The sequence below is a fragment of the Vanessa tameamea genome, chromosome Z, assembly GCF_037043105.1.
Source record: "Vanessa tameamea isolate UH-Manoa-2023 chromosome Z, ilVanTame1 primary haplotype, whole genome shotgun sequence".
NCBI classification, from domain to species: Eukaryota; Metazoa; Arthropoda; class Insecta; order Lepidoptera; family Nymphalidae; genus Vanessa; species Vanessa tameamea.
Genome location: NC_087341.1, coordinates 11802430 through 11830288, shown reverse-complemented (window position 1 = coordinate 11830288; position 27859 = coordinate 11802430). Strand labels below are relative to the sequence as shown.

Genomic DNA, 27859 nt, shown 5'->3' with positions numbered 1-27859 from the left:
TGCTTCATTAAACATTAAATTAAACTCTTAATATACAGTATTTAATAATTAATGCACGTATGAGGAAATGTCACCTTGATACCTATATACCATCATCGTTAATACCTATATAAAATACAAAAAAATACCTTTGTAGTACATAAAACATAAAAAATAATGTTTTGTATAATATGTTCAATGTATCTAGTTAAATAAAGAATAAAAAGATAAATAAATTCTACAGAAAAAACAGCAAAACTAAAATACTTATAGCATCAGGTTCTTCATTACGTATTTTTTTATCAATAACAGCTTACAACATTTTATTTCACAATATAACTTCAGTGGCTTTATACAAAGTACCGCCAAACAGCAATAAATAGTAACTGTTGGTTTACGGTTTGAAGAGTGAATGATCCAGTGTTACTAGAGGCGTTGGCACATTGGCGATGTAAGTAAAGATTAATATTTTTTACAGCGCCAATGTCTATGGGCGGTGGTCACCACCTACCAACAGGTGGCCTATTTTCTTGTCAGTTTATATGAAATGTAAAAAAGCTTATAAGAGTTGGTTTCCATTACTGCCAAGTTAATTTGTTCTTCTTTGGGCAAGATTTTTTAATAAAATTCTTCAAATACGTTTAGCTTTGCCACATAACAAATGTAAATTAGACGTTATGAAAACTTTTATTAAGAAGACCTATCCCTCGAAAAATATTATATAAGTAGATGGTAAAAAATATAAAGTTAATATTCGTTGATTTTCATCTAGGATAAATAATAATTCAATTTTATTTAATTACCTACTTATGTAACTTGAATGTTGAACTTATTGTGTCGGAAAAGCATACATACATACTATGTTTATTACCAGTTATTTACGGTAGAATCTACAATTTAAATCAGAGGTAACTAATTTAATGATTCAAAATGGCTCGCAAAACCTACTTGAATGAAATATAAATCGATTTGATTAGATTTATCACACTGTATGAGACCCCAAGGTAGATCTGAAGTGAAATATATCTTGCTTAAACATTAGATAAAATGTAAAAATGCCAATAGACTTGACAACATAAGGTTTCTAGTTGATAGGATTAATTCAGCAAAGTGTTCTAATTTGTTAAAAGATTTGTTTAAAATTTGCACCACTTTTGTATTTGTGAGTGATTTGTAATACGTAGAAAGAGGTGGTCATTTGAACTTTCATATATCTCTAACAAGCCGATGTATATATTATTTAAGTAGGTAGCCAGGTGGGCAAATGGGTCAACTGACAATAAGTTGTAAATACATAGACATTACACAGTAATAAATATTAACCACGATAAAGGTAATGTGAGGGATATAGCCTTCAACCATTCCACCTTGGGAATTAAAATCCTTATGCATGAAGTTACACTAATCATCTCCTGTCTAACTAGAACAAAATAATATTAAATATCAGGGCCGGACCGTAAGTTTAGGGGGCCCTGGGCTAACACTACTTAGGGACCCACCTAAGACATATACGAACGTAGACTTGAATTAAATTTATTGAATGGGTTTGATTAATTGCAGGACTCGCAGGGCTGTAAACCATACGATATGTTTAATTTAATAAAGTTATGGATTATTTCGCATTATCGTCAATTTTTGACTTTGACTTGACTTAGCTGGGGACCCCTTGAATCCACGGGGCCCTGGGCTGAAGCCCAAGAAGCCATATGGTAGATCCGGCCTTGCTGAATATTACTGCTTGGCGGCAGAATATTTGATGAGTGGATGCTAATACCAATATGTCACTAGGGGGCATGAATACTCAATTAAATTTTAAAGACTTCTGACATACATAGTACAATATAAACAGTTGGGTATAACGAGATTAAAATTTGCGAAAAACGTTTCATGGAACATGAGTACTAAGTCAGATTTTTTTCAAAGTTTTATGGAAATTAATTATTGCTGATGTTAGCTATATGAAAATTGGTTTTTATGCTTATATTAATGAACTAAAAATACATGGTAAAGTTTATTTTGTAAGTTTTTTTTATGGTAAATTTTAAAACGAAAATTCTGTCTTATTTTATTCTTTCTTAAAAATATTAGTATAGGTTTTCGAAAATTCATTTACTAAGAAGGATCTGAATCTGAGGATAATAATTTTGCATAGAAGTTCATCTTTTCTCATTGTTTGATTCTGAAAATCGGTATTTAGGTTAACAAGTATCAGAGCAGTCGTTTCAGACCTTTTGCAAATCAATTTCATAATGGGGTAAAATAGAAGATTCAAGTTACGTTTTATTTCTCAATCATGTAAATGAATAACTTTTAGCCAAAAAACTTTAAAACTTGAGAAAAATCGGTCCGTTTCTGTATAACGTTTCCGATGGGATAATTCACTGGGTTTATGAGCTTGTTTCGCGAATATTTTCAAATATCCATAAAGAAATATAGAATGCTATGGCTTTTTTTGTTAAATTTAACAAGATAATTAATTTCTTTATTTTTAAGAAATAATTATATTTATATGCCTACATTTGTGTCGCCAGCATTGATATAATTGGTTCCCCTATCTAAAAAATTGAGTAATGGAGTAACAGTACTATGCTATTAATCTGAACTATTGTGAAATAGCATTGAAATTATCAGAATACAATCTAATTATCAGTATTTTTCTTGGTTTTTAATATTCATTACTTATATGATAATAAAATCTTCCCTCAAAACATTCTACTTGGCAACACTCAAGCACAATTGACAGAGTAGTAATCCGCAATCAATAAAATCTACTTTTCGGCATAATGTGGCAGTCTGTGACAGTGATTTAGTCTTCAAACTTCATTATATATACAAACATTAACAATTTTGATAGAACTTACTATCAAATTAGGACTTTTTTGTTCTAATCGTATTTTATTCATATTTTTATTTATTTATAATTATCTTAGATTGTTACATTACCTAGGAAAAAATGGGTAAATCATTTTGTTAAATTTGCCATTTTGTAGGGCTCTATATCCAAATATAATATGCTTTTCTTGTTTTAGATCACTTAGTTGATGATCAAGGGAGCTTGAGAGATTTTCTTAAAGAGGCAGAGCTTATGCAGTATTTCGAGTTATTCAGGTAAATAAAACTTTTTTACTTCATTTAGCGAATGTAATTTTGATTAGTTTAGCGAAATTTCTGTGTCCTATATTCGCAGCGCATGTACTGAATTATTGATTCGTAATAATGCAAGTCTATATGCAATTTGCTTTTGACTGAGAATTGAGAATCATAATATAAATATCAATAATAATTCATAAAGCTTTGTGAATAAGATGTGTTTCATTTTTGTTTTACTTGAATTAGCTTGCGATGCTTACAGCGATAAAAAAACTGGTATTATTACTTCTATAATAAAAAAATAATGCCAAATGATAATATTTACGAAAATTATAATAACTAATGTATCATATTAATAGTAGAATATTGCCTATTAATTATTGTTAATAATAATGCTGTACTTATTACATATTTTCTTTTGATAAAGAAACTACTCCTAACAGTATTAGAATTAATACAATTTTTCTTAAATCTTATTCACATACAAACAAATGTATTCTTTTGTTTCATATTATCATGTAAAATAATATATATTATTTTATAGTTTTTATTTCAGTACAAGTCAAGTATTTGATAAGAATATTGTATGATTAAACAAAATGCATAGTGTAATTTCAAGAATAGAAGTCATTATAATGTAAACAAACAAGTGCACTTATAATAGTCTATAACATTAATGTATTAAGTAAGCACTTAAATAACCCAGGAGTAAAATTATTTGATATGGGTATTTATAACAGTAATGTAGTGATCGAGTACCAACCTTTGCTTATATATTATATATACAATTACAAGTACTTTGTATAATTTTATATAAATCAAAATTTCAGTGTATTCAACATTTGTAAAAAATTCTAATGAAAATGTATTGTGTACAATAGAGAGCCTGAAAGCTGACATAAAGATACAACATTATTATAGCTATAAATAATTTGCTGTATATATTATTGAAATTATAAAACTATTGATTTATCAATCATTTCTTAAAACTAGATATATCTGTTACCTTATAAGTTTTACATATACTTTTATCTGAATATTAGTTTATGTTTATAGACAATTATACATTGTTGACACCATATTGCGAGAAAATTTACATGTGTGAGCACATATAAAAAATATCATATTGTATATGTATAATTTTTGTCCAAAATAATTGTTTTTATAAGAATCTTATTTAGATTTAATATATTTAAAACAGTTATTATGAAATTTATACTTTTTGGTATAATTTTACTGTGACTTTATGCAAATATATTTTGCTCAGTGAAGTATGTATAGTAGATTATAAATACACATATCATTAACGTTGAAACTTGGTTATGTACAGACATAAAATAAGTGTTACAAAAGACTGCCTTATTGTTTATCAGTAGAGGACTTGAAGTTGAATAAAGCAATTTCAGTTGAATAAATACTTGAAATAAATTCAACTATATTATATTATTTATGAATATAATATTTAAATAAACAATGTCAATAATTAATAATAATATATATGAACATACTATTGCTAGTAGATAAATAAAATAAAAAAAAATCAAATAAAATTCAATACCAATAAAAGTATAAAGTATAATGCAAATGTTCATAGAGCTAGATAAAAACTTTTACTTGATTTTTAAAGGTAATGGGTTGAGCCTGTCTCATCGTTAATTGGTAACGAGTTGTGCGAAGATACTTTATTGACAAAAACAATGATTAAAATAGCCTACTAATGGTATTTCGAAGTAATAGCACAATTTATTATTATTTTTGTGTTACACATTAGCTACAGTTAGCATTAATTTAAAAAAATAATTTTATTTAAGAAAATCTATAAAAATATCATGTTACACATTGACCATGTTAGGCAAACATTTTATTCAAGAAGAGGTTATTTCTATTAATTATATATACAGATTATAAATTTCTGGAAAAATAAATTGGGGCTAGGGGGAATTATCTTATACTTATTAGTTATTATTTATATAAGAATAATTTATGTTTATCAGTATCTAGCATAGATAGATTTAGAAGTTAATTAAGATCGATTCTTAACTAACTTCTAAATGAGATAAAGAAGTCATCTCGAAAAAAATATTTTATTAAAAAATATTTCTATTAAAAAAATGTTAGGAAATGTACTTGAAATCTGTTGACAAAACGATGAAAATGAAGAGGCAGTCTTATATGGTTTAAAAATCAAATACTATATAACCAACCAGTAAATGTGGAAGTAAATATCTGTTGCTTTACTTGATTGGCTTATAAGACTCAAAAACGGTTAGATTGATTTTGATACGGTATGGAATAGATTGTAACAAAGTGCAATGATAACTTTTAAAAATATATGTTTCGGTAATCAAGTATCAGTCGACGTATCGACGCTTCAAACTGTATCCTTCAAAGGATTCCACCACGCTGCTCCTGCGTGATTTGCTAGATGCACATGTGGCCGATATTCATTTGCCATAAGTAGATTACCTCACGGTTTTTCACTTCACCGGTAAGCACGGAATGATTTATAAATAAGAAAATGTAGTGATGTTTGTCTAGGTTTGAACCCGCAATGTTCGGTAAAGATTTACGTATTCTAATCACTGTTCAACTCGGCTCAGATGTAATTAGCAATCATCTGTGAAGAACAAAAATTATGAATGCGTCGGTAAGTGGACAAAAGAAATTCCAAATCGCTGTGATTAATAAGAAATATTTTATTCATTAAAGTAATTTTTTTTTACACCAATAGTGGTTACATTATGAATCAGATTTGTAATATTTTGCCTCTTCCTTTTATCAGACCGAAGGCAGTTTCTATTTCTACTGTAATGGTATGAATTCTTACATCGGTCACACCAGAGACAACTGGTTTTTCTAATCGTAGAATCGAACCAGCGCATAGATAATAGCTGAATGAGGAATGGAACAAAAGTTTTGAGCACACTGATACTCAAGTATACTTGTTAATATTTTTTTTATATATCAACCAGGGCAATGGTAAAAAGCACTTATGACTTTTGTTACCGGATATATTTTTTAAAATTAAATATTTAACTGTAAATATGAAGTAACATTATACGTAATATTAACATACATACACAGTCTCGGCTATATTTTAAGTTATTTTTTCAAATCAATTGTTAAAATAATATTTCTGAAACTAATAAAAAAGCTATAAAAAGCTAAGATGAACTCACTTTAACTCATAAAGTACACATTTACCTTCTTCCTTTTAAGCAGAATTAAGTGTTAAATCGTTCTCCAATTAATAAAACGGTTTTTATTTATTTTCGAAAATCTCAAAGAAACGTTGTAGTTCAATTCAAACCACGATAACGCGCCCCACTATTATTCGCGAGAAGAAAGCGCGGGCTGCGGAAAGTTAAACCCATGCGTTTGTAATTTATTTGTTCTATTATTTAATATTTCTCAATTGCATTTTGAATTTTTTTCAAAATGCGGTTAAAGGTTAAACAAATATGAGAAAAAGATAAGAAATATGGAGCAATAGTCGTTTTTGAATAATGTAGCCTACCATAACTTGCTTCGGAAAAAATATTGACGTTTCCCAAATAACATTGGAAGGATGTTTTAAGAAAAACAAATATACGATATAATTTAAAAAAAATAAACTCAGAAATTCGACGACCTTGTATGTGGGTAGGCCACGGTTTCGCCGGATTTAAATCCTATCGGAAACATATGTAAATAAATGGATATATATTCGATATCGTGCAAAAATCATTGAGATAAAACATATTTATATATACATATGTACAAATGTAAAATATTTGTATATATTTTTAAATAAAATATTATTTTATTATAATTTTAAGGTAGGTACTTAATTTTCTGAAATATATTATCCAATATTTTCTACATTCAAGGATATGCTACATGCTAAAATGTGGTACTGTAATTATCTTTAAACTCTGCAGAGTTTTAGAAACTCTCGAGCGAGTTTTAATTAATAATAAAATAATAATACATAATGAATATTGTACATATTATAATAAATATAATCATATGAATTCGATAATATGTAATCGAGCATACTTCCAGTTGTCTATGATATTTTTTTAGTCTATTAATACTCTTAGCGTAGCAATATAACTTAATATATATTATATAGCAGCTTACTTTGCATACTTGCATAATAATAATTGGGGAAAACAGTGGGGCGCGTCATCGTTGATTAAACTATCCATATTTGACGTATCATTTAATTTTGAGAGTCGCGGTTGTAAACAATTAAACAAAGTAGCATTTAACGTAACACCAATCTATAAATGTCCTTCAAAGTGTAGAACAATGTAATCATTTTCTTTCATATCTCCCGTGATTCCAATTTCCCTAGATGAGTATAATTAAATGGAGTACTACTATGTCATGATAATTATGTCAGGTTTTGAAATTCTGTACCCCTTAGAATACGTTCGGTCTGATTCCATTTTGAATAACAATCAATTTCACCGCAACATTTTGATCTTGAAATAAATACAAAGAACTTTTTAGAGAGCCCAATTGTTCTCGATATCGATTGCAGTAAATCAGACAATAGACTGCATCAGAGGGACAGGCATACGATCCCCTCAACAGCCTGTAACGTGAAATTCCCGTGATTTTGTATAATAATACAAAGATACCGAATTCCAATATGCGTAATTATATTAATCGAAGGTATTATAGAAATATCGTAATAATAGTTAATTGTGAATATATAAATGGCATTAATTCTCATTTTAATGTAATTGATAAGTTTCCTAAACCGAGATGGACTAGCAGTTAAAACGCTTATTCGATGATTGCGGGTTTAAACCCAGACAAGAACTACTGAATTTCCATGTGCTTAATTTGTGGAGGATAAGGGGTTAGGAAATCTGTATGTGTCTAATTTCTATGAAATTTTGTCACATGTGTACCCGCTTTGGAGTAGCGTGGTGGAATATGCTCCAAAACCATCTCCTAAAAGGGAGAGGAGGCCTTAGCCCAGCAGTGGGAAATTTACAGACTATTAATGTTGATAAGTAATCAAATGAATTTACCCTAATACAAATTTATTACTTTGAACCGATTGCAACGAAACGTTAAAAAAGTACGCTACTCGAATATCCAAGGAATAATTCAGCGCAAATAATATTGCCCTATTCGTTTATATAAAGTTTTTTTTCGTGTGGCGAGCCTCAATAACAATATCAATGTTTTCTAAGATAATAGCTATATTAATATGTACATACAATCAAATACTTTAGATTAGGGGAAGTTTTCCTCAAACTAGTTATGCTACGCCTATCTGAATGTCTTGATTTTTTGACATTAACATACAAAATACAAGACGTTAAATATAACGTTTCGATCCCAATAACAACTGACTAAGTATTATGAATAATAATATTATTGTTATTGTTATAATTATTTTAAGGTTTTGTTTGAATATATTATTATTTTCTTTGAAGTATTTAAAACAATATATTTGTCTTTGTTATCGCCACTATGAAAAATACACAGATTTTGATTGAAACTACCATTACTTTTTATTTTATTTATTGGAAAGGCCGTGTACGATAGACACATCGTGATACTAATACCTACTACACACTTTGCAATTATAGCCGACTCTGGGCGAAGACTAGAGCGAAGCGAGCATTAGCTCTAGCTGCTAGGTGACGAGACGTGGTAAAATACGAATGAGAATTTCAAACAAAACATAATATAGGTAGTCTTCAATGATCAGGCCTTGTAGATTAATTTTTACATAAAGTGATAAGGAGACAGGCATAGCCCACACGATTGTAGGGATCGCGGCTCAGACTGGGACGCCAATATGTTGGCCTACAGAGACCGAGAGACAATGGTACTCTAGTCGGGTCAATATAAATACCATATATCCTGGTTACATCAACCCTAATTAATAAAGGCTGCCATTGATTCCATATAATTTGTAGGTATACTATACCAATTTAAATAATTTCCTATTGTTGCAGAGATATATTAAAAGTTAGTAAGTTGTCACAGTTAAAATTTGTCGCACTTGAAGATTTAGCACAAATTGGGCTCTCTAAGCCTGAACAAAGAAGGTATAAGAAAATCTACTCGAAATACTTTCCAAACGCTTATAAAGTGATGCTACGGAAAATTCTTAATGTAAATAAGAAAACAGAACCGGTTAGTACTCATATATATAATATAACAAAATAATGCGGTTAATATTTATGATAGCATGTGTATATAATGTTAAATAAAAAATGTTCTGTATTAATATTTTAGCCGAGACATGACCTAGGTTTAATACCGAGCGAATATCAATCGATAACAGATATTAATGTAAAGGTTCCTACAAAACACATAATATCCATCGAGGATATTACGATCAATAAAGAACTAGGTATGGGCCAATTTGGTGTTGTACAACAAGGGACATGGACAACAGGAAATCAAAGGGTGAATATTTTGTTTGTAAAAGAAAAACCGAGTATCTATGTTTTAACACAAATTGTATTTATTTAACAAAATTTCAATTCACAGCTACAAGTGGCAATCAAATGTTTGGGAAATGAGCGAATGACATCGAATTCAACAGAATTTTTAAAGGAAGCCGCCGTAATGCATAGTATAGAACATCCTAACATTGTACGGTTGTATGGTGTGGTTCTACATTTAGATTCATTGATGTTGGTAGGTTGATTGATCGGTTCTAAGTTCTACTTCTATATATAAGTTTAAAATAATGTGTCTTGATTTGTAATATTTGTAATCTTCAGTGTTATAATTCAAAGAGAGTATCGAATGAGTTTATTTATGATATTTTGTAGGTAACAGAGCTTGCACCGTTGCGGTCGCTTCTAGAATGTCTGCGTGAGGTCACTCTCAGAAGTAATTTCTCGGTAGCAGTTCTTTGTGAGTTCGCTGAACAGATCTGTGATGGAATGACTTATTTGGAGAATAAAAGACTGATACATAGGTAAATATAGTTGTGATACGATGTGAAAATGACAAACATAATTTTTTTGCTATTAAGATATGCTATCAAAGAAAAGTGTTTGTATTGACATTAATATTGCAGGGACTTGGCCGCGAGGAATATATTAGTTTTTAGCAAGGACAGGGTAAAAATCTCAGATTTTGGATTATCGCGGGCATTGGGTGTGGGCAAAGATTACTATCAGACTAACTACAACGTGAATCTCAAATTACCTGTCGCGTGGTAGGTCTCGTATAATTTAGCCAGTTATGCAACATTCGATTTATTTATAAATATCTAAAGTATTTGACCGACAATAACTGTAATTACTATGGTTTGCTTTTCGAACTCCTGCATAATTTTGGCATCATCATTATATTAAGAATGTATTATATATTACACGATATTGATGTGATTGTTATTTTTCTAAAGGTGTGCTCCAGAATGCATTTTGTACTTAAAGTTTACCTCGTCGAGCGATGTTTGGGCATTCGGTGTATGTTTATGGGAAATGTTTACATATGGCTTTCAACCATGGGCTGCTTTTTCTGGTCAGCAAATCTTGGAAGCGATTGATGCACCCAATTTTCAGGTAAATTGAATGGAAACTTTCGATTTCTTGAATAATATCTGTATTCAATGTCTACTGATAAATCTGTAGTAGGTAGGTAGGTTACCTATTTATACACATCCAGACTGGCTTGTACAATGCCCTACCACTAAGTAAGTTATTACAATCACTGTAAAATTTTCAGTAACATTGTGTGAAAATATATTTTTGCTTGCAGAGACTAGAGCGTCCGGAATGTTGTCCTGACGCATATTATTCGTTGATGCTAGAGTGCTGGTCACATGATCCGAATGATCGACCGAAATTTAAAGATTTGGGTCCTAGGTTACCCCAGCTCAGACCGGACGAAGTAAGATAATATTCATTGCCATTCAAAATACATCTTATACCATAAATTTTAAAATACATAATAATAATCCGTGTAGGTTGAAGTCATAGCAAATTATAAGAAAACAGAAGACGGCAGGCGCAGTAACTTTCTCGAGTACAAAGTCGGGCAGAGGATAACAGTTCTCGGAAAAGAGTAAGATATATAAATTTGATATGTAATCTTTGCATCTGATTTTCTGCATTGTGTTTACCGCCCCTCACCGCTCCACCCTATAACTCCTTTCAGAAATTATACTAAATCAGCTATGTGGTATGGCGTCCTACCCGGCGGAGCCTGCGGCATGTTCGACCCGAATCACACGAAATTATTTATCAGGCATGAGGTGAGAAACATTATATGAAATCATGGGTGAATTGGCTCATACCTATTTCTGCTTTTTCTCCCTTGATACTTAACCGGACTTCGTTTAAATCCTGTTTTTATTTTAAAAATTCATGTGTGTTTCATTGTAGAATTGTGTTTTCAAAGGGTATTTGAATCTATATTACGTATCAAACTCCCTTTTATTGTTACCATATCATCAATTTCTAAAGCCAGTTTAAAAAATGCTTTTTACTGCAATCCAAAGACGTTTAAATTTGATGCTTTTAGTAAATATTCGATCGTAGAGAGCGTTTTTAACGAATTTTCTTTAGAGGGGTTCATTAGCTCCTTCACTGTCACCGCATCCAACTCGTAACTCCACTCGATCCATACGTTCATCGCTATTGCGGTCCGACGTGAAAAGACACACATACACGGGCAAACGCACGATACAACGCAGCATGATATCGAGCCCGCAGGGGGAGGTGAAGCATACCGGTCACGTGGGCCTTGACGGGGCCTACTTTGGTGATCTTTCGTTCCTGGATCCAACAGGATGTGTAAGTATATAATTCAAGCTAAATGTAAAAACTAATCAATAGTTAATAAGAATGACTTAATATTTGCATCTTAATATGTTCAACAATATCAAGTTTTTTGTAATATATACGAGCATACTGTGTATAGTATATATATACTAGTTATGCTTGGATATTTATAATTAAACGAAATCGCGTGATATTAAATTAGAAAGAAACACTTTTCAGATGTGCTCATTTGTTCTCTTTATCTAAGTAGCTACCTCTGTATCGAGAATACCGTCGTAATATTCTTACGTGTCGACTACTTTATCAAATTACTTCTAACGACATAATTATGTATTTACTGCTTCGTTAACTTAGAACGTGTGGAGGTCAAAGAATAATAGATAGAGGGTAATTCACTGTTTCGAAGTTGGTTAAGAAGTTATATAAGGCAGCCATCGCAACATGACTCTTGTGATTAGCGACTGAGTCGTGCAAAAGACACATTTCGAGAGGACTTCCGCTGTAATTTTTCCTAATAGCATGTTTTATTTTTCGAGTAATTTAGTATATTATGTTCCCGTGATAATGATACTTTTATATATTATTCAATAAAATCTCTTCTGAATCTCGAAAAACTGAAACTGTAATTTAAACGCTCGTTTGCGACGGTACAAATTATGCCATTGCCACATGGACTCCTATTCTAACTTATCTTATTATAAATATACCCAAGTTTCGACCCTTGTCTCAATTCGCTTCATGGCTGTATTCTAGCTGTGTTGATAGACGATATTGACTATCGTTGTTTATACACCCAATAATTTCTGTAGTCTTTTTTCAAACGATCGCCTCAAACATAAGAGGACAATTTCAATTTTAAAGAATGTATAATTATTCTCCCCATTGTATAAAAAGTTAAGATATCTTCCACAACTATCGATCAATAACGGCAAGTAACGTCTGTTATACGCTTTGTCAGATTATATTTTTTCTTGATACGGCTTTGCAAACCCGTAATTACCACCAGATATTCTACCACCAAACAGTAGTATTTAGTGTTGCTTTGTTCTTGTTTATAAATGATAAGTGAACCAGTGTTACTACAGGTACAAGGGACATACTCCCTAGGTAGCATGGCTCCCTAGGTTGGTGGCGCATTGTCTATGTAAGGAATGGTTTACATTTCTTACCAATGTATTGAGTTAATATTTAATATATATGAAGTTAATATTTTCTTCTTGTGAAGTAAATACTTTGCTCAGCTCTATATTTCCATTGTGTCAACTTTGAAAACAATGAATTCTTTATAATGTTAACATATACATGACGCATAATGCCCTGTGCTACTGCAGATTGAAAGACTTCGGTATTATTCGGTATTAAGTATAGGTGTAAAATTAAACTGCGCTATCAAATGAATCCTACGTTAAAGGTCAGTAAAGTTGTTCGTAGAAGTCTATTCAAGCGTTAAAAAAAATATTTTGAATTACAATAGATTTCAGGTGATCTTTAAGATGAACAACAAAATGCATCGCATTGCTTTAGATGTGCTAATATAACTGCAACTGCGTAGATTACACAAGTTCTGTTTGCGAATAATACGATTATCTAAAATATGGCATTATGATCGTAAGATGTTTCGTCCGATAATATTGTCTAGGTTTATTTTTATTTCTATTGATTGTAGTAAACAGCTAGGCAGGATGTATTTCCGTTCATAACAAAAGTCATTCATGTAAGGCGATTATGCCGAGGGTGAAATGTCACTCGGGTTCACACTTTATCGAATAGAACAAAGGCTGGACGGCAAAGTTCACTGGCTAGTGAATTGTCTGCATCAACAAATCATTATAAGCCGTCCTTGGGATACGTTCCTGAAATTTTGTACACATTAATATATATTTTCTAGCTAATCTTCCCGGCTTCGCGTGTATTACAACGTTCGCGTGTGCTACAGAAAACGTTTATGTAATGCGTATAGCTCTATTAGTTTACGCGGCACACATCTTCAACAATTTTCGTCATATTTCAACTAATTTACACAAAACATTTTGATGAATAAATCACCACACCTAATCACCCCTAAATCTTACCTTATCGTTAATCTCTTCGTCCATTAATGAAAGCCTCATGAAAATCCTTTCGGTAGCTTTTGAATATGTCGGACAAAAAAAAAGATGCAGTGGAGGTATTTGTTTTATATTATGTAGTGATGATCGAGTGATGATAAATTGATATTTGCATTTATATTATTATCGCATCAATAATTTTATGCTGAATGTCACGTAGTTGTATCAGTTAGAAAACAGTGTTAAAAAATTGGTTCTGGTATATAATAAAGCTCGATTTCCAAGATAGTATTTATGAAAGAGAAATCATTTCCAAATTCAACATTTTTCTCTACGTGGAACAGAAAAAAATATATGACCGCGAAGAAGCTAAACATATGCTATGTTCTGAATGAAAAGGTAATAAGTGTAATGTAATCACTTAAATATAAGGTTATCAGAGGCTCGCATAACGTGCGATCTAATTTTTACATAAAGGGAAAAGAAGAAAACTGTCGGCCATTGTAAAACGAATAAAAAGTCAAGGGTAATGTGCACTTTTTTTAAGGAAGTTGATAAATATTTTTCTGATCAAGAGTTAGACTTAGAGATTTGCTATAGTGCTATTTTTTTGAACATGCGTTAAATTCCATAAGATGAAAATGTCTACCCAAAATTTTTCACATCAATTTATTCTATTAAAATTTTGATATTTTTTGTTCTTAAATAGCAATGAGTATAAAAATCGAATATCTTCTAGGTAATGCTTACGTCGGAAAATACGTTCACGATTTACGTTGAAGTGTCGTTCTCAAAAACTGACGTTCCCATAAATCACGTAACGTCGCCATTTTACATTTTTATTATATGCATAGATCACAAGGGAAACGGCTGTGCGATTTTACTCGAGACGTGACGTTGTGACGTTGCCAAATTTGTGACAACAAACTAGAGCCATTTCTACAGTATGATAAATAAAATATTTTATTTTCAAGTTCAACATATATGTACATAGCTTATAGCTATTCGTTACTATTGTTATACATTCAAACGTATAGGTACAGGGTGAATTCAAAAAGTACCGAAAGAGCCCTACTGTGTGTTTGTGTACTATCCCTTGCCTCAGAAAGCATTTAAATCTGTCAGTTATGTATCTGAACTTTCTTCGGCCATCGATATTATGAGAGCGAGGAGGGCAGTGCGCTTGATGTACGCACTCAATTATGCACTATAATATAACATGCGCAGTTGGCCAGACTCCCTTGTGGATTGCAGATATGGTTGCAATCGTTCAGCACATAATTTAAGAACAATATACGAATCATATGACCGATTCAATATTAATATTCAATTAAATATTATATTAATATTTAATTGGTGGCAGGGCTTTGTGCAGGCTCGTTTGGGTAGGTACCACCCACTCATCAGATATTCTACCGCCAAACAGCAGTACTCAGTATTGTTGTGTTCCGGTTTGAAGGGTGAATGAGTCAGTGTAACTACGGGCACAAGGGACGTAACATCTTAGTTCCCAAGGTTGGTGGCGCATTGGTAATGTAAGGAATGGTTAATATATTTTACAACGCCATTGTCTATGGGCGGTGGTGACCACTTACCATCAGGTGACCCATTTGCTCGTCCGCCTACCGACATCATAAAAAAAATAATAATAATAAATGTATTGTATTAATAACCTATGAATTATGATATCTTTCACCCTTGAAGATTTTATGATAGGTTCTTATATTTCCACAGCCACCACGTCAGATCGTGACCCCGTATAAACCATCCGAGGATTTGGAACAAGTTCCGTTAATCAATCCCAATTCGCCATCTCATCTCACTGCCACAACTAGTACTTCTCCGTACCCGCTGCTGAGTTCCGGCAGACAGGCCAAGGCTGAGTGCGATGAAGTCGATCTATCATGTAAGTAACGAAAGAGATAATTAATTATACGAATGATATTATTTCTTGAACACATTTATTTTCTTATTAACAAAAGCTTCATGTTTAATTATGGCTCTACTATGCCTTGATTGTCTTACATATCGCACAATTTTACAATAATCACTAAGAGGTATTATATTTTCATGAATAAAAATATACATCCACTAGATGGCGACAAGTCCAAGAGCTCTAAAAAGCCTCAGAAGCCCCAGAAGTCTCACAAGTCGATCTCCGAACCGACAACCAGTAAAAGTCTTCTCGGCAAGGTAAGGGAGAAGGTAACATTGTTAATATCGTATTCAGCAACAAACGTTAGATATTATATCATACTATCTGTAATCTGCGGCCTTATGGGCTTAAGGTTGTATCATAGAATAAAGGTACCTGAAATACTTACTATAATAAAATAATTATTTATATTTGTAATTTTTCATCCGTCCTCATTCCTCATCAACAATGGACAATCCCTTTTTAGTAACTTGCAAATAACTACTTTAAAGTTACATTGGCGTAATAGTGCAAAACCCTTTATTAAAATTACTAGCTGAAACTTCGGCTTAAACCGTACGTAATTTATAAAACTTTACTTATAGTATAAAAACCTTCACTCTTATCCGGGACTCGAACTACCTTCATAAAAATTCATCTAAATCGGTTCACCGGTGTAAGGGGACATTCATACTCACATACAGAGTTACGTTATGTGAGTTATATTAGTCTAGATAACACCAAGTCTTGTTGCCTCAAGTGGTGACTGTGGGGCTGGGGGGGCAGTGAATCTGCTATTATAGTTCCATTTCATCTTTAAAACGTCAACTGATTATAGTTATCGTTTTAAACTTCACGATCATACCCCTAAGTTGTGAATTGCAGGTTAAAAGCGCTACACTTGGCCGCTCGCACAAAAATGAAGACGCCAATTCAAAGACCGACGAAGTTCACGAGTATCATGAAATATCAGATACTGAGACGGTGAGTAGCAATTTATTTCAATTAGCTTAAACCAAGTCCTATTCCAAGTAAATATTTTTTTTTAGTGAAGATAGAGATTGCTTGTGCAATAGGTATTCGGATGTAAGTGTTTGCGCATACACTTGTGAACTATAAAAGCACCTGCATTTGTTGGCTGGTCTCCCTTGATTTGCCGCCGTGATCGAAATCGGTAATGCCGTTATCATTGTACTTTAAGGCTCCGTCGCTCAAATGGAAAAAACAGAACCCGTATAGGATCATTAGGTTGCCCGTCCGACTGTCTTTTAAGAATCTTTATCTCGGGAACACGTGGAGGTATCGAGTTAAAACGATATACTGAAATCTCTTGAAGCTGTGAAAAAAAATCAAACTCCTAAGTATACGTAAAAAAAAAGGGTACGGCCGTTTATGCCTCAAGAAACGTATATTTCGACACTCGAGGGAATCAAAATGTATAGGTTTTTTTCCATTGACCTGGTCATTCCATTGACCTAACCTAACCAAATTTCAATTTGGCAAGTCCGGCCGTCCAAGTTTTTATTTGAATTATCCGTATCACGTGGAGTATTTTAATTATTTTCAGTCACTATTCACAAATCTGGATTAAATTTGATATTAAAGTAAATAAAAATAACTTTTTGTTATAATATGCGCCTACATTTTTGTACGGAACCCTCGGTGGGCTAGTTCAATTCACATTTGTTCGGTTCCTTTATTATTAGGTTTAATATCTAGACTACGATTTTAACTTTGATAGGCGACCAGTATACGATAAAGCACTATTTATAGTGAAATAAAATAGAAAAAAATACTTTAAACGTATTTTAAACATAAAACGTTTGACTAATTATTATCAATATAAAAATATAATTACAGGATAGTATTGCTGCCGAGATGAAGACAGATGCATTTCCTGAAAGTCCTGCACTACTAGTAAGAATATATTATTACATATAGTATTTTGATGTGTTAATTTAATTAATATTAATTACATTTTATAAAGAAAGGGAATGTTCTAGAGACCAAAATACGGAAGCATAGACATCTTTAAATAGTCATTAATCCTAACCTTTGTCGGGACTGACTGGAACACTTTTCAACTTTGTCATAAAGTGTTAATCTTGCCCATATATACAAAGACAACTTTGTACAAACACCAAAAGATTGATAAAGTATCAGAGTTCAAATTATTGTTATTAGGTGTGATAATTAATGTATTTACATTCAAATTAGCTTAAATAAATAAATAATCTAGTAAATTACATAAGAATTAAAAAAGCTACCCTATATTGAACAACTACAAGTACTAAAAGTATACTTGGCCTTGGGACGCTTGTCCCAATTTAATAAAGTGCATCCTGTAGAGATTAGTTCATGTAAGTCACCATTTATACATATGGCTATAGAACAACAAGCAGACACTATACATATCATAACCAAGACTTGTATAAAAAAGCTTAATTGATAATTATAACGTATATCCTATAAACAATGGGTTCTATTAACATAACAAATAACCTCATAGAAGTAATCATGCAGCTATTAGGTGCAGTTGCATATATAACATCGTTAGTTGATAGAGCATTATCAAAAGCAATCCTCTCTCTCTAACCTTAGCTCTATGACAAAATAAAAAATATATGGTAAAAAAAATATGATTATATAAACCTAAACAATATATTTGTTTAATTAATTGATTAAACTTTATTTAATCGATTAAATCAAATTAAAATATTCTTTATTCAGGTAGGCATAAAAATACACTTCTGAATCGCCATGTTACAGTGTTGAATTGTATGTAAAGTTGCCATAGAAAGTTTCGCTAAGAACATTCTACCGATAAGAACTGACAAGAAACTCAGTAGTTAATCTTTTCCACCATTTTAATTACAGATTATGTCAGTACTATAACTACTATGTCCACGCTTTTTTATATTTAATATAATCTTGTATGATAATGAGTAATATGCCTTATCAGTTTTTTTGACATGAGCTTTGAATTTTTTAATAGGCCAAGTTAATTGCATTTAATGATTAACATTGTTCATACAATACATATACGTATACGTCCATAATATGAATACAGACATACACACTCCTTAGTTCTAAGTATTGCATGTTAATTTATTTGTATTGTTTTATGTATTTTCAGTGTTGTGTATTATTTATATTAATTTGTTTAAGGAATAGGAAGAGTGGATGCCCTGAGAAACATGTTTATAAAAAAATAATAATTCAGGATGCTACAATTGTGAGCTAACGCATAATCTAACAAGGAATTTCATTTCATTTTCATTCAATGTCGAGGAATGGTTTCCATTCCATATCTTGTCAATATCTATGGGGGAGGTGTAAACTTGCAATCTTCAGCTGTACTAACTTTTACGGTTGTATCAAACCATTTTAGACTATGAAGATAAAGTAACAGCACGTAAAGGCAAACCTGTTTAGGAGGCTTTGTAAATTTGTCCCCCAATGTACTCCACTGCCGGTTGGTGGATATGTCAAATTTCTATTTCATTCCTCACATGCAGTATTCCTCCCGATGCCTTCATTCACTATCGAGCATGGTACGAATTACAAACAATATAATTGTCACTCCAAAAACCCGTCATCAGTAGTGCTTGCCTGGATTGGAACATACGATCTTTAGTTAGAGTTAACTTATTCCATCATGTAACTCTTTGTCCATCTCGATGATACTTCTGCGTATTATAATTGTAAACTATTAATTTATTAATGTAAAATATTTTGTTATCTTATAGAAGGGTTGCGGGGACTTCAGTCAGAGCTTGCTGGATGAAATTGATTCGATTTTTCGAAATCTAGATAATACCAAACGAGTGGAAGAAGTGAGTATCGGTTTATATGAGTAACAATTATTCAAAAAAATATTTAAAAATGAAACAAAATTATGCATGAAAATGTGGATTAATTTAACGGGGATTGTTATTAGTTCCACATAGTATCGTGCTATGTTACATTCGAGCACTGGCCCTCCTCGTTAACTTATTATTGGCGTATGCAATTTAGCATGACATGATGTTTTATATGTTTTAAGTTTATTTTATTTATAAAAATATTTTGACGTGGAAGGCGTGCCTCTCTAAGTCCACAGCCTACACAAACTTGTTACTGTGGTATTTTGTCCGTTAAATATTCCACATTTTTATAATATAATAGAAATTATATATTTGTTAAGATGATATTCAATAACAACAAAACGATTTCCTTGTGGACTTGTTTATAAGGAAAAAAGTTCATTTTAAAGTTTTTACATTGCAGAGTTCGGACGAAGATTTATCGATATATGGATTCAAACCGTCCCATTATCAATTAGCTTACATTTAATTACACGCATCCAAAAAAGACGATAAAATGTAAACAGCATACCGTTACAATGATTGGCATTAATGGAAGTTATATATCTTTTTCCAAATTTCGTACATTCAGGTTCCTATATATTTTTTGGAGTGCGGGTAAGAGTCGGCTTGAGTGTAATTACAAAATTTAGAAATATTTGCTATACTTTACTCACTATCTAAACGCATTGACAGAGTTATTCAGAAGATGTTAATTTACAATCACGCGCTAAAATGTAGATTAATATTTTCTTGCAAGCTTATTTTTAGTCTTAATATTATATATGGTATTGCCAGTTTAAATACTTTTACAATTTTAAATTTTCGACTCTATTGTATTATATCCGGTAGATTGTATTTGTAATGTAGTTTTTAAATTATATCGTTGGCTTGTTTTGTAGCCAAAAGTACGAGTAAAGAGGACTTATATACGTGTATGTATTCATTATAAAATAATATTGATGTTTTATGTTCCAATTTCAAAATTACGTTTTTTTTTTATATAAATGTCTTTAATGGTCTATAACATTTTATACAAATGTTATTTGTGTATTATTCTTCTTTGGTAAATTATTTTATGTTATCGTTAGATCGTCAATATTTACGAATATTTAATGTCTATATATTGGAGTCATTATTTGGTTACTAATTAATCGTCAATATTTTAATTAATATCTAGTAATATTTTTTTATCTTTGAATCGCTTTATATAAATATACTCGAAATTTAATATACGAGGTAGTTCATTAGGTAAAAGCGAGTCTGATGTAGTAAATATAATCTTATATTCTACTTTGTAACAACCAGCCAAACATTTTCTAGTGCACACTAGGGTTCATTTATAACGATGAAACTTATAAATATACATATATCTTGTCCAATTATTATTTATACGAATAATCTATTTACTATCTTTTAGTTTTGATTCAACGATGTCTTTATTTGTCGGCACATATACGCTCTATTCTCTAGAATGTAAAGTAAGAAATATACTAATTATATTTAACATTGTTCAAATTTTTCATATTAGAAACGTAATTCGTAAATGCATTAAAGAGGTAAGACTTTCAATATTGAAAATGCACCGTACGTGAATATTTTACATTTTTGATCACGTTAAGGAGATATAAAATCAATTATTTCTAGTGGGTTAGTAGCATGCTCTTTTGTTTAGTTTGGTATGGTACTAGAACTTTTTGGTTGTAAATTTTTTATGTAATTTACTGTATAACATATACTTCTTCCATAGTGATAGCAGTCAATTATGTGTAGTATAGTAGAGTTTATATTGTATGTAAATTATTATTTTTAGTAGACTTTTATGTACTTATTTATAATTTTAATTTTCTACGTTGTAGTTTCGTCTCCTTTATCTTTGTTATAACTTTGTAATGTACTTGAATAAATTTACATTTTTTTTTTCAATTATATCCAATTTTTGTTTTTGTAATCAATTGATAGATAATCAAGCCTTTGTTTAAAACTTTGGTAAACTTTGTTAATTATATTAATACCTTTTTAATCGTCATTGAATTGTATGACTTTCCGCTAAGTTACTCTATCGTAAATAAGGCCTGAGGGTAAAACTGAAACAATATCGCTTGATACCAAAGAATATTTATAATTAATAATTATCTTCCATTTTCATTTTTTGGAATCATATAATGTTGTTGTATTCAATGATAAATAAATAACAATGGGATTGCTTTATAGCCGAAAAGGACATATGTACGTATACATTTTTAAATTATATTGATGTTCTATGTTCAGCAATGAAAAATACAACGTCCTCGTAGGGCGAAAAGTCACTTAATCACAAAATGACGATATAAATGTTTTATATTATTATGATGAGTTAGAAATATCATAAAACGTGATAAAACTTCATTCAATTTGCAATAAAAAAAAATGTAATAATCTTACTGCAATATCACTGAGAATCTTCATTTTTATTTATTTTAGAATATAAGAGAATAGATTAATTTGACACTCCTCAAACCTAAAGGAAAATCAATTAAGATCATCTTTCTCTTTTTAATTACCAAAATATAAAAGTTTACACATAACCCGAGACCAACTATAGATAAGTTCTATCGCACTGACTATTATTGGAGAAAATCCCCTAAGTGAATACGATAAACTTTAATTTTGAACAATATTAAAAAAAAAACCATGACACATTTGTATGACAATTTGTGTATGAATTTTTTCATTTCATTTTAACTCTTGCGTATCACATTGCTCTTTTTCAAATTAATGACTTTTCGGTGTACGAGGGCGATATGTTGTTGTTGTTTAAAAACTGTTCGTGTGTACAATATGTGTTGTATTTGCTAATATCCATCCGCTTCAACTTTAAACATTTAATTTACCCATATTTTTTTTTTGTTCCAATATATTAATATTGTTATATTGGAAATCAATGATGCATAAATAACAACGAATAACCATCGGCTTGCTCTATAGCCGAAAAGGACATTGTGCGTATACATTTTTGAGTTATATTGATTTTCTATGTTCAGCAATGAAATGTATATATGTTGTCGTAGTTTGAAAGCTGTTAATGTGTGTTGTATTATCCATCTCATTATGAATGTTACTGTTACTTTGAATGTGTTATATAAATATACTATTCATGTTGCGTGGAGTTAATGCTCGGTAAATCGTCAAGGTTATTATTTAATGTTATATTTATTATAAATTAAATAAAAGGTAGGGCAAAAGTATTTTTTAGATCGTGGTCAGTTTGACTTGGTGAGTATAGCAATTTCAAGGAATAGTTTTGTGATACGATAATAATAATAACACAAGTCAATGCATTTTGTGATTCATCAGCCATATTACACTCAGCGCACAATAAGTAGTTTCGAAATAATGATTGTATCGTCTCGTGTATGTTTTAGTTCCTTTTTTTATTTTAGTTTTTTTTTCTTGTAATCATAATTAGAATGATTCTTAGGGTATTATATAAGTCATAACTTATTTATAAACTCATGAGCTGTAAATTTTATTTTGTTATTGCTATTTGTATAAATATATACGTTTGATTTGACGTTTTATTAATAAGTACGATGTATCAGTCATCACTTTTTAATAACATTTCTTTTTTAATCGTTATAAAAATGATTATGCATGTATTACATTTCCATTTGGTGACTTACGCAATCAATACTATTCATTTTTTATTTGCTTCTATAAAAGCATGTTTTTATAAATACGTTTTTAATATATATAATTTGCACTTTTTTCAATTTGTTTTTTTTTTGTCAGTGATTTAGCTTTGTGACATCCATGAGTATGTTTACATTATTCACTACATTGCGTATGTATACTTTCAGGTCAGAACTATGCAGAGCGAAGTAGAAGCGGCGCTAAGGTAAATTATTTTTTTTTTTTTTAAATGTAAGTGTTAATATTTTGAAAGCCTCGTACAAATATTATAATTGTGGAAGTAAGTCTCAGACGATTTTCATATATTTTTCTACTGGACTACTTATAAAAAATCAAATCACAGTAAGATTATTCTTAAAATAATCAATTATATATTATTATTTTAAAAAACGATCTTCCAGTTTCAGTATTAGATAGGTATATATTCGATTACTATTAACGTAACAATAAAATTTTAATAAAATAAACAAAAAGTCGAGGTTCAAAAAAATTTTTAATTGACTTTATTACTTATGGTTAGTTTTTCATTGTTTAGTTTGTTCTATTTATAATCTGATATGTTCTTATCACCTTTTACTGAATCAGATGTGACTTGGATTATATACCATTATTATGATTGGTAGATTCGGGGATGTGTGAGCAAGTTTAGTTTAGCAAATTATATGTTCCAATCTTAACAGTGATAGGATTTCGTGTTCCAAATTAGTCAATATTCTAACGTCAATACTGATTTTTTAAGCAAAGCCTCTATATGATAAGCTAGTATTTTATTACTTCATAATAAAATGTTATTGATAATAATTTCCAGAGCTCATAATTTATCGCAAATGGAGAAGAAAAAGGGTTCCAACTCTGGAACGATGAAACCTATGTCAGCACACGATGAGAGGACTCTCAATACGGCTGTTGCTTTAGCCAACGAACTTACGACCAAGTAAGTGAAATTTTTAAATTGAACCTTATTCAACACAGTAAATAATTTAACTTTGGACAATTTTTGCGAAAACTATTTGCTACAGAAATGTTATTTGTTTCAGATCAATGAACGATTTGGAGAGCGATTCAAAACCTTTGCAGTCGCCTAACGAACGTTCCAAGTTTCACTTCAAGTTTCCGCTAGTATCGTCTCTTCACCACCATCATCATCACGACTCTGATAAAGATGCATCCAGTAAGTTACAAAAATGCCGTTTAAGTACTGATGGTGTATGTATGTATGAGTATTTAAAAGTAGTAGTTTTGGAGGTATACTCAAAAAACAATTCTGCTCTTCTCCTGTAGCAAATATTTGTACATGTACAACAACTTTGTAGACAGGATAAAGTTGCGATGCTATACTTAAGGAAATTAAAATAGCATTTTAATTTTTAGGCAAGGCTGAACGTCGTAACTTCAGTGAAGAGGCCAAGAGCGTGCCAGATATTCAGGTAGGTTTATAAATGAAAATAGTGATTATTGTAACTTGCAACTGCAACAGTCCCTTAAAATATTCAGTTCCGTTGTTATGAAGCAATTTTTTAATAAACTGATATTATGTGAGATACTGTAAACACTATATTAACTTGTTGTCATCCATGTAAGGTTACGCTACGGACGTCAGTTCCAATGCATCTTTGAATCAAGTTTATAGACTTTTTCAACAGCAGGAAGAGTAAAGAAAACAAAAATCTATAAAATAACTCTAAGTAGCATAGCTTTCAAGTAGCAAGTTAGTAAGAATTTGAAAAGAATAAGAACAAAGAGAGAAAAAGTTAGAAAAGAGTTTGTAGTGCATAATATAGCAGATAATCACACGAAATATGTAAATCTAATGTGGGTTATGTCTAGCCCTGTCATTGGAGTTGGCCATAGTAATAATTATTCAGATTCTACAAGTGCGTAATAATTAATAGAGAAACATTACTTAATTCTCAGGCTACTATAACCGAAGAGAGCAAACTAGCCTATACAAGTCTAATCGAGCAACCGACGCCATCTTCTTCCCTGATAACGCAAATAAACCATGATGCAAAGAATCCATCGAAGTCGACCCACAAACCATCAACTATCCCGAAGCCAGCTCCGCGTTCGCAGAATATACCGCAGCAATTCCTTTCGCTGCAAAAACAAATATCGTTCCAAGCGAGGTATTTAAAATTTTATTTATTTTATTTGCATATAAAATATATTAGCTGAGGTGTCCCAGTGATTTTTCAAGTCGACATGAGGAAATCTTCACGAGTCCACTGACAATGTTGCAAAAGGTTCAGACAATTACTTATGTCTTAGATTTGTCACATGATCGACATAAGTTCCAAATCGTTCCAATAGTCGAATGCGAAGTACATTAAAAGTGAATTATTTGTTTTTTCGTTACAGAAAAGTTGCGACGGAATCAGATGACCCTGAGATTGATGTAAGTGAATTTAGTGAAACAGTACGGTTGTGTACATGTTTAAATTAGATCTCATTCGTTACTTTCATTACTTCCAGAATGTAAATGCTATTCCTTTACCACCGAGAGGATCCAAACCGAAACTGGTCGACAAGCCGAGACATATAAGAAAATATCCATTGCGTTTACCGAACGCGGATACACAGGCGATTATCTCTCACAGTATACAAATCGAGGCCAAACCTCAGACGATTATTTACCAAAATACGGTCAGGTGCTCGATTCCGACGATTAAAATCAATGATGAAATAGCAGTGGACAATGTTCCTGTGAATAATGACGGGGCGGGTGTGGACGTTTTCGACGGACCCGACGTCAACGATACCAATCCTTTTACCACTATACCAGATACTGACGCAGACGTTCCCGGACCGAGTTCTAGTAACCCGTTCAAATGTTATCTTGACAACGAAACAAAAGATTCGAATACTGATGATTGTGAAGGAGCCGTGGGCGGTCAAACGGATTTCGAAGAAGAAGTGACTTTGAAAAAAGGTATAATATATTTGTATTTCTCCCTATCGTGAATATGTGTTTAGGGAAGGTTGACTGGCGGAGAATGCCTCTAGATGGCGATATTATTATATTATTATGGAGCAATAAAGTTCCAAATTAAAAATAATGTAGGTAACATTTTTATTTTTTTTAGATTACGTGTCGGTTGAAGATCTGCTAGAATTTGCTGATCAGAAGCCATCATCGAGGCAGCGTGGGGTGGAATCCGATGAAGTTAGGATTATGAACAAAGTGCTTAAACAACAGGTTGATTTTTTATTTACAATATATCGTCCATAACTTATTGCCTATTCAAATCGAAGGATAAAAATAAACAAACCTTAGATTTACGTATTTCATGCGATTTGCTAAAAACTCAGCGATTATATATATGTTTATTTATAATACAATATTATATTACACTTAACTACGTATATCCACTTTAATTTTACTTCCTATATTCCGATAACAGTTTCGTCGACGTTTAAAACGACATTTTTTTTTTGCAAATCCATAATGAATATCATGGATTAATCAAGTTCTCGACCAAAGATATCGCGTTAATTTTCTGGCGAATGTTGTATATGTGGCTTTTTTCCTGTTTTGGTTGGAATAGAGTATACATATATATATGGCTTATAACATATATGTATAAATCAAGCAAATTATTACTTAAAATAAATGATATGAGATATATATATATTATGGTATGAGATAAATATATATTTATATATTGATTTTAAGTAATAATTTGCTTGATTTATACATGTAGGTAGTTGAAATGGAACAAAGTATTTAACGCTAAAATATATGATGATTCGATGGTACCTACCAAGACAGGCTTGCAAAAAGAACTACCACCGACTGAGGCGTCAGATCAGGTGTGCTGTTGCGGTTTATATATGTAGATGTATATACTAACCTCTATTTACATATTATGTAATGTCTTTAAACCGACTGCTCTAAATTCAAAGATATATTTGAGGAAAATATCAACTCAATTTCGAAAGTTATACGTAACATTTTAATGATATTTTTACTATTATTTAGGTAACACCAGAAGAATGCTTAGATGCAATAGAATTCTGCGATTGGAATATCCACTTGGCGATTAAATTGCTGAGGATAAAGATATCCGTTGGAAATGCAATGAAGGTCTCCTTTGAAGATTGCCGAAGGGAATTGGAAAACGCTGACGGTGACATAGTTAAGGCAGCTGCTGTAATTGTATTATCTAATAAAAATGTAAAAGTTTAATTTTTTTTTTGTTTTATTTTTATTTTCTCTATGGTATCGTAGTCTGTTGTTGTTTAAGGTATATAATAGTTCGTATCACGAACTCTAACATTTAATACCTAAGGTATATAATACATGTATTTATATCTCTGCTTGCTTAGATAGATCAAAGCTGTTATTTATGTACGTACAAATAAACGTATAAAAATATAAGAATTTTATTTTTTCCTAAGTTAATTCCTCATTAAAAAAATAATTACAGCTTTGGTGCTACATTATCTATTGAGATTATTTTTATTATAAATAATACTTTTATCAAACGGACACCTAAAAGTTTGATTTAAAAAATCACATCTCTGAAAATTATAATGTTCTACTGCAATATACAA

The 27859-nt window shown here is 31.1% G+C and overlaps 1 protein-coding gene across 5 annotated transcripts; it reads left to right on the top strand.

Annotated features, from left to right (window-relative positions):
• The first annotated feature begins 2729 nt into the window (after positions 1-2729).
• Ack-like (Activated Cdc42 kinase-like) lies at positions 2730-27493 on the top strand. Of its 5 annotated transcripts, XM_064220298.1 has the most exons (27): positions 2730-2936; positions 3009-3087; positions 9036-9216; positions 9319-9492; positions 9577-9726; positions 9864-10012; positions 10115-10255; positions 10445-10604; positions 10801-10932; positions 11009-11106; positions 11200-11296; positions 11610-11837; positions 15608-15779; positions 15969-16066; positions 16674-16772; positions 17649-17705; positions 19538-19624; positions 21848-21862; positions 23473-23510; positions 24114-24239; positions 24343-24476; positions 24677-24732; positions 25220-25431; positions 25664-25700; positions 25778-26234; positions 26389-26501; positions 27285-27493. In XM_064220298.1, the coding sequence occupies exons 1-27, from the start codon at positions 2933-2935 to the stop codon at positions 27489-27491; spliced, it is 3501 nt and encodes a 1166-aa protein (XP_064076368.1). In that variant the 5' UTR covers positions 2730-2932; the 3' UTR covers positions 27492-27493. The 5 variants fall into 5 exon arrangements, with proteins under 5 accessions (XP_064076368.1, XP_064076369.1, XP_026489954.2 ...); XM_064220299.1 differs by lacking the exon at positions 11610-11837 and having other exon boundaries at positions 2731-2936; XM_026634169.2 differs by lacking the exon at positions 21848-21862 and having other exon boundaries at positions 2731-2936.
• Positions 27494-27859: the final 366 nt, after the last annotated feature.